General features: G+C 42.9%; 1 protein-coding gene across 1 annotated transcript in view; it reads right to left on the bottom strand.

Annotated features, from left to right (window-relative positions):
* Window positions 1-1,747, bottom strand: part of LOC107282467 (sulfotransferase 1C2-like) — a 7,544-nt gene extending 5,797 nt beyond the window's left edge. The window contains exons 1-4 of the mRNA XM_015810243.1: window positions 1,597-1,747; window positions 1,331-1,459; window positions 1,128-1,225; window positions 318-444 (exon numbers count right to left, since the gene is read on the bottom strand). Of these exons, the coding sequence (XP_015665729.1) occupies window positions 318-444; window positions 1,128-1,225; window positions 1,331-1,459; window positions 1,597-1,747 (505 nt within the window). The remainder of the gene's footprint in view (window positions 1-317; window positions 445-1,127; window positions 1,226-1,330; window positions 1,460-1,596) is intronic.
* Between the last annotated feature and the right edge of the window lie 6,915 nt (window positions 1,748-8,662).

The following is an 8,662-nucleotide window of genomic DNA, read 5'->3' as shown; positions in this document are numbered from 1 at the left end:
GGGAAACAATGCCCTTCAGCTTCTCGGATTTAAGGGAAAAATCATTAACCATTTTTTCCCCAGAAGTCACAAAATTACCTTTGGTACAGAGAGATCCATACTTCTTTTTCAAGAGTAGTTTGGTAGCTATACTTTATGTTTTCTGTAGGCCCAATGATGACTGCCATCCAAAGTTTCCTTATGGCAACATGGATAGCAAGTAAATTTATTAAATTAAATTGATGGTGATGGCATGATCACATATTGCTGCTGGGGATTCAGCAAACAATCGGCTCCCACATGCTTTTCATACCTATTATTTCTTGGCTTCCACCTACTTTTTCCTGTAAGGAAGTTCTCTACAAACTGATCCCAGTTCCCTGGCTCCGGCATCATCTGGTTCATGCGGTGGAAATGGAAATAAGAAACAATGGTGTCCTTAACATTCCTAGCTACATAAATGACCTGCAGAAAGAACAGAAAATCATAAAGACTCTAGGATAACATTTTCATATGCATGCATATATATATCTATGTGGTTTCTAAGAGTTGACACTGACTTGATGGCACATAATCAAATCATATACATATACATACACATTCACACAAACACACATCTTGCTCTGTCTTATGTAATTCCTATTCACTGCCTCTTTTTCAGCACATAAAATTATTCTAATCTGTCCAAGTTTCAAACTCTGCCAAATTCAACATATTAAGCCTTTCACTTTTATGTTCCTACATTTACTCTTCTTAATTTAAACTCTTAAACTCTTGGTTTAATTTAGGAAAAGTGTACTGAGTGTACTGAGGCTGAATTCAGATGAGAATTAAGATTTGCTTTCCTTTGTAACGGGCAGAAGGAATGACCTTGAGGACAAGAGGAAGATCCTCTACCAAGATATTGGTCAGATAACAGAAATTTGAGTCTGGAACAGAACTACCACCAGAGAAAACTTCTCAGACATGACTGTCCGTAGTTCTCATGAAGATAAAGGAAGGGAAGACGGAAGCGCATTCAGACTTCCAAGATTCTATTACCATAACCTTATAACAAAAGTAAGATTGGCCTACATGACTTTTGTTTTCTTATCAGGTCTACCTTGAAAAACTGAGATTTCCATCAACCAGATTGCAGTTGTTCTAACCTTGCAATTCTGTTCCCAGAAAGAAGGTGGGAGAAGCTGGACTGGGAGGTGAGATTTCAGGGTGCGCGGGGAAGGCATTGCGTCTGCCATTTCCAAACCTGCAAGATGGGGGTGGGGGTGGGTGGGAGAGGGATGACATTATTCAGGTTCATGGTAAGGAAACCTTCCTCATCAGCCCCATGAAGCAGTACCGTGTTACTCACCTGAAGATATGGGTTTTATAGGAAACAAGTCTATGAAGGGAATCCGTTCATACATGGGAGCCCTTGCACATTTTTGTTTGTCTCCTCCATGCTGTATCATGTCCACTATTTCTTGGATCCAGGTAGTCCCTGGTATGAAGAACATGGAGAACAGATAGATCAATCTAAATATTGGGTTCCTGTTCCTTGGTCTTTCGACTTTAGGCTTTGTACCTCTTCCCCCAAAACTATTTTGTCAGGCTCTTCCACATCTCCTCCCCACTTACCTGCTTTGGGATAAGTGCAAATGAGAAGATCATCAGGCTGGGCTTTAAAATTCCTTAAGAGCTCCAGGTTTGCAGCAGTACTATCAAGTAAAGAGATTCCTTCAACTTCCACCAGTTTTGAACGTTTGAGTAAGCTCAGATAAAACTCCATGATTGAGTAGAAAAGCCAGGAGAAGGGAGTTTATAAAAGGAGGACCTGTAGAGATGTGATCACAAATCTTTGGAGTTCAGTGTTCCAGCTTTGCAAAGATTCTGCTCCAGAGTTCCTTTTGAATGAAAGAGTCACGTTTTTGTCCTGCACAATATAAATTCATGTCTGTCTCCACCCACTTTCTCTTTTGTTTCCTAAAATTTCTGCAAGGGCTGGAAATTTGATATGTATATTTTCCAGGCAGCAGACTTTGTTTCTTATGTTCTTACTCCCTATCTTTTTTTTTTTCATAAAAAATTTTTTATTTTTAATTGAACAACAAGTACAAATGATGCATCTACATACACCAGCAACAAATAAAAATAATCTTACTCAAAACATTTTCGGATACGCTCGGCAGACCCCGCCCTGCCTCCATTCTCATCCACTTTCCTCTCCTTCCTCCCCCTAAACCCACAACCTCTCCTCCTTCCTTCTTGCCACCTCCCTACATCCCCTCTGCCTTCTTAACCACCTCATCGAGTGCAGATTGGGCTACTAGCCAAGCATATCCTCTTATTAATACAATTCCATTATAAACCTATAATAATTAAATACATCAATTTATAATTTCCCCTTAATCCCCTCCCCGACTTCCCAGAACTAATTACAGGATTAAACACACCTCATAAAGCAATCAATTATAAAAGAAACTTTAACTCAAATAATAAAAAAAACAAAAATTATACTCTATTTTAACACCAAAACTCAAAATATAATTATCCATCTTCCCCAAATCCAAATATCTAAAAATTAAACTTTACCATTTCTCTTATAATCATAGTCCCATTAAATACAAAATTTAAATCCTTTAAAATAATATAATTATATATCATTAATCATCTGGTATCTTATAACAAATTCAAACCATAGTATTAATCCAAAATTTTAAAGATATAAGCTTCTATCCCAGCTCTCCATTTTTCATCTCCCCCCAGTTTTTCATTCTTTTTCACATCACTGATACAAAATCAACCTTCAAGATCAATAAGTCTTCCTTTTACATTTTATAACGTGTCCGAAATTTTTGCAAGTAGTAAGCCTGTAAGCTTCTTCCAAAGACACGAACAGCAACATCTTCAGCTGGTTTTCTCTGATGCACGACCCGTAAATTAATTCTATATAAGCTTTTTTTTCTCAAAATTTCAACAGGGAAGTACACCAGAACCATAACCAAATCTGTTACAGATTCCTTTCCCAGCTTTTCAAACTTATCATTTTCCTCTCCACAATATAGCATATCATTTTGGGGTATTTCCATAACATCTTCTTCAACCTCTTCACATAATTTATCCGCCCGTTGTTCTGTGCAATCTGGAACTATAAACCTCTGGAGAGCAGATGCCACAGTTTCATATGATTCTTCCAATCTCTTAACCCAAAGATCTTTAACTTCCACACCATGTTGCTTAACTGCTTGCATCAAAACATCCTATAAGTCATTTATAATTAAAGATAAAGGCATTTTCAGTAGATTCCACTCAGCAACCCCCCCCCCAAAAAAATTTCTTTCTCACTTTTTTTCTCAGTTCCGCATCCATTTTAAAACCATTCTCCAGACTTCTTTAAATATCACTTCAATAATCCAAAAAGGTAACAGTATTAATATCACCAACCAGTAGGCATCACAAATTCATTGCAGCTAAAACTTTCCAGAGCCGGAGAAGCAACAATGTATCTCTATCCAGTTAGTAACCAAAAGAGAGTGAAAGTAAAAAACGAAAGTATTCCAGAGAAACGGCAATTCTGCAGCCATTTTCTCTCTCTTTAAATCTATACAACAAAAAGAAGATGCTAGTATATTTTCAGAGTCAAAGTCACGAACAGTCCACTGGGACTCCAAACCTCCTGTTTAGTTCTGTCTGCTTATAGTTTAAGTCCAAATACCTTTCAATAGCAGAGGTGGGAGCTGCATCTGGCTTCACTCCAAATGAGTAGGAGCGAAGGCATCATGGGGCGCGGAGAACGCCCAGACTCCGGGCGAGCTAGCATCTCTCATCTCCGATTAAAGCAAAACCGGGGTGAGAGGAAGCTCTAGCCCTATCTGGACTAACTCACCCCCCCCTTCGCCCGAGGGATGAGGTTCCGAGCCAAGAGACAGCTGACGAACGCTGTCTCTTCAGGCTTTGACGCGCTCCCAGACGGGCGGCTAACAAAAGCCGCCATGCGGTGCAGCCTGTCACCACCGGAAGTCTTACTCCCTATCTTAAAATAGAAATCTCTGATCACTTTCAGTCTATGTTTCTTAAAACAACTTCTATCTTATTTAATACACAATTTTTTTATACCTTTTGCTCTATATCCTGATTCTAGAATTCCTATTTCTATCATTTCGTACCTCTGTGGAGGTTTTTGTTTTCCTCCTCCATCTTCAGCTCTTGTAGTCAAATCCATCCAATTTGAACATGAAGGCCCTTTTTGTTTCTTATCCAAGGGCACTTGACCTGGGAGCATGCTGTCCTGGAAATTATTTGTAGAATGTCCTCTAGTTGTTCTATGCAGCTGGCCAACCTTGCAGATGTTGTTCAGGCCCTTCCCGCCTTTTAGCTCTGATGGGAGCCCGCTTCACATTTGTCATTCCCTTTTGACCGCCAAGCTGGGACTGCCTCTGAGTTCACTTGGCACAGTCTTTGAATGGTTGTGGGTTTTTTTCTGGAACTTTGCAAGCATTCTGGTCCAATCCCTTCATCACTACAGATGCAAGTAGTCCTTGACTTACAACCACAATAAGGACCAAAATTTCCATAGCTAAGCAAGGCGGTAGTTAAGTGAATTGCACCTGAAGATACTATCTTTTTTTGCCACAGTTATTAAGCGAATCACTGCAGTCGTTAAGTGAATCATGTTATATACTGGGATTGGCGAGACATTGAAGACACAGGAGTGAAAGTAACAGCTTGTTTATTCAGTTCACACAGAAGCGGCTCTAACCTCCGTTTGACTCATATGATTTTAAAGCAAACATTCCCGCCTAAACACAGGCTTGTTATACAATTATACAACAGACAGTTAAGGATTTGAATCAAACATATAACTAACCATTTTATAACAGTCCTTATGAAACTGGGTTAATACACAACACCCCTTCCCCCTGGATAAATCACACATCCAGAAAATGTACATAATCTTGTAGACAAGCAGGCGGCTTTCACGACTGTTCTGATCGCTGCATCTCTGCCAGAGGTTCCTGGTCTACCCTCTGCTGGCTGTGTAGACCCAGGCTCTTCAACCCACTAGCTATGGGTAGATCGGAGTCTATTTGACTGCTTGGGCCAGGTAAACCAGTCTCTCTTTGACTTCTCTGGCCGGGTAGACCAGTCTGTGAGTGGAACAGTCCTGGAAAGACTGGGAAACACGTCTTCCAGCGAATTCTGATCTGTGGGCACTGTTCCTCCAGTTGATGTTGACTCAACCAAGGTTGAGTCATCCAGCATGTCCCTGTGAAACTCAGATGTGCCGCAGCTGTCAGGCAGCTCTCGCCTTTCCTCTTGATCGGCGGCCAGGATCTGGCTAGTCTGCCGCCGACACAGTTGATTAATGTGGTGGCACAAAAAGCGCCCATCTTCCACCCACAGTGCCCCTTGTCCGTTGTTCCTTGCCTAAACTCAGTCGCTGACTTGCAAATTCCTCGGGGCTGCGCTGTCCAGATGGAGACAGTTCAGCCAACGTCCCCATCTCAGTTCTGCTGGGCTACAGCCCATTGAAGTGCATGGAGTTGTGTGTTGGCAGAGCAAAAAGTCTGCTAACCTGTGATGCCAATTGCCCTTTGTTATTCTTCTAAGTGCTTCCTTGGTCATCCTGACCATCCTTTCCACTTGACCATTAGAGGCCGGGTGAAAAGGGGCAGAAGTGGCATGTCTAATCATGTTAGACCTTAGAAATGATTGAAATGCAGCAGCAGTAAATTGTGCCCCATTATCTGATACAATTACATCAGGTAAGCAATGTGTGGCAAAGATTCTGTGCAGTTCCTGGATGGTCCTGGCAGTAGTCATAGTAGGGACAGGTGCTACCTCAAGCCACTTGGAGTGACTGTCCACTACAATGAGGAACACCTAGACCAAGGGGTTTGTGTGGTTTCCCAGCAATGTACTGGGGCTTGAGGCATCTCAGGTCTGGTCTGCTGGCAAACCTGGCATCCTTTAACTTGAGCCTCAATATCCTTATCCAACCCTGGCCACCACATGTAGCTTCTTGTGAGTGCTTTCATCCTGACTATTTCAGGATGTCCCTCATGCAGAGATTCTAAGACTCTTTCCCTTAATGCATGTGGAACTATAACCTTGCTTCCCCATAGAATGCATCCCTTGTATGCAGATAGCTCATCTTGTCTTCTGATGAAGCTGTGAAATTCTGTCCCAGGACTAGTTCCTGGCCACCCCCTCAGCACCCAGTTTAAAACACGACTGAGTGTTTTGTCAGTGGCTGTCTCAGCAGCCACATCCCCTGCGTGAAGGGGAGATTCTGGCAGATCCTGAATTGACAGGATGCGGGCAGCAGGTGCAGGGTCTGGTTCTACATTAGGCAGGGGCAACCTGCTGAGTGCATCAGCGTGGCCCATTTCCTTGCCAGGCTTATGGACTAGCCTGTAATTGTAGGCTGCCTTAAAGATTGATCACCTCAGCATCCTTGGAGAAAGGATATGAGGGGTTTGTTTGTCTGCAGTAAACAGACCTAGAAGAGGCTTGTGGTCTGTAAAGACCGTAAATGGGTGACCATAAAGAAAATCATGGAATTTCTTTATTCCAGCTACTATAGCTAATGCTTCCTTATCAATTTGTGCATAATTTTTTTCCACAGGGGAAAATGTCCTTGAATAATAAGCTATGGGTACTTGCTGCCCATTTGCCATTATATGGCTCAAAACTGCTCCTATCCCGTATGATGAAGCATTACATGCTATACTGATAGGCAGTTTTTTGTTAAAGTGTGTTAACACAGAGTCTGAAGACAGCAGTGATTTGACTGCTCTGAAACTATTTTCGTGGGCGCTAGTCCACTGCCATGGTGCCCTTTTATCCAAGAGCCTGTGCAGAGGCTCTGCTAATGTTGCCTTATGCGGAAGAAAGGCATGGTAAAAGTTAAGTAACCCAAAAAATGCTTGCAGCTCCCCCTTTGACTTAGGTCGGGGAGCCTTAAGCTTTGAATCAGGGGAGCCTTAAGCTTTGAATCAGCAGGGTGAATTCCTGAGCATCAATCCTGAAATCGAGGAACTCTGTGGAGTTCACTCCTATTTGACATTTTTCTCTTTTGAGCTTCAGCCCTGCTTCACGGAAGCGCTGAAGAACAGCCAGACATTCTACTAGTATTTCTGCTGACTCTCCAGCAATTAGAACGTCGTCAAAATAAGGACACACACCTGGAATATTTTTCAGCATGCATTCCATCATGCTCTGAAAGAGCCCTGGGGCTACACTGCCCCCAAATTGCAGGTGACGAACCTTGAATGCCCTTCTTTGGGTAACTATTGTTTGTGCCTCAGCAGAGTCATCATCCACAGGCAGCTACTGATATGCCTGTGCTAGGTCCAGCTTTGTAAATAAGTGACCTCCCTGTAATGATGCCAGGATATGGCTAACTACAGGTACTGGATACGCATGCTGTTAAAGTACCTTATTAATAGTGCACTTATAATGAGTGCAGATGCGCACCTCTCCGTTAGGCTTAACCGGTGTGACTATGGTGCAACACTCCCTGTTGAACGAGCTTGTCTAACTCTGCATCAATCTTGGGTTTAAGGGCAAAAGGCACTCTATGAGGCTTTACCCTGATTGGAGTTATGGTTGGATCAAGGTGGAGAGCAAATGGTGTTCCTTTGTATTTTCCTAAGCTGGGGCTGAATACATCAGCAAATTCCTGGCAGATAGCTGCCAGATCCACTGTTTGGGTTCTGTTGATGCCAGTCACATGTATGCCAAGGCATCAAACCAGTCTAGGCTGATCAGGCTTGTGCTCTGGCCTTCCACCACCATGATGTTGAGGGAATCCTCAAACTCTTTGAACTTTACTTTTAACGTAGCTTCGCCTTTAACCGCTACATGGGAATTTTGAAAATCTGTCAAAATTAAATCTGATGGCCTGACTCTGGCTTGTTTCCCGCCATTTCTGCAAATGTAGTTAAAAGTCTTGTAAGACATTATAGACACAGCTGACCCAGTGTCCAGTTCCATGGAGCATGGAACTCCTTGTAGCTTGACTTTTAGTCTAAGCTTTTCTTTTAGGGGGCAGTGGGCTCCAGTTCTGTGAATGCTCCTCCTTCCGGAGCAATAGCCTACTCTGTTTTGCCCAGGCCCCCTTTACCTTTCTTGGGGAAGTCTTCTGGTGGAGATTCCCTCTGGTGACCTTTACAGACGATAGCGATATGGCCTTGTTTACCACATGCTCGGCACACAGCCTCACGAAACCTGCATTCTGAGTGCTGGTCTCGTCCTCCACAGCCAAGACATCTAAGGAAGAAGGCTGCCTTGTCAAGTGGCCCTGCCTTCTTCCTGGAAGCTTCTGCACCCTGTCGATCTCAATGTCCTCTTCTGAGTCATCTGTTCTCTCTGCATCTTCATGATGAACGGCCATCTGGCTGGAGGAATTCTTTGAGGGTTGTAAAGCCTTGATGGCTCCACCTGTGGCCTCTTCTGCCATTACTTCTTTCAATGCATCCTGGTGTTGTGGAAAAAACCACGATACTTACATCAGAAGACAAGACCACGAAGGGTTGGAGAAGACAGGTTTATTTGTGCACAATGGTTCAGAGCATTAGCATGACAGATTCTGAACACTGGGCTATTTCCAGCGTGTCATTCTTATACAGCTTGCCACCCACGCCTACCCCAATGGATGACTTCTTATCTACCTTTAACACACTAAACGGAGAAGTTCATG

The sequence above is a fragment of the Protobothrops mucrosquamatus genome, unplaced genomic scaffold (genome assembly GCF_001527695.2).
Source record: "Protobothrops mucrosquamatus isolate PMUCROS unplaced genomic scaffold, P.Mucros_1.0 scaffold8, whole genome shotgun sequence".
In the NCBI taxonomy this organism is placed as follows: Eukaryota; Metazoa; Chordata; class Lepidosauria; order Squamata; family Viperidae; genus Protobothrops; species Protobothrops mucrosquamatus.
Note: the sequence above shows the minus strand (reverse complement) of the source record. Positions and strands in the feature narration are given on the sequence as shown.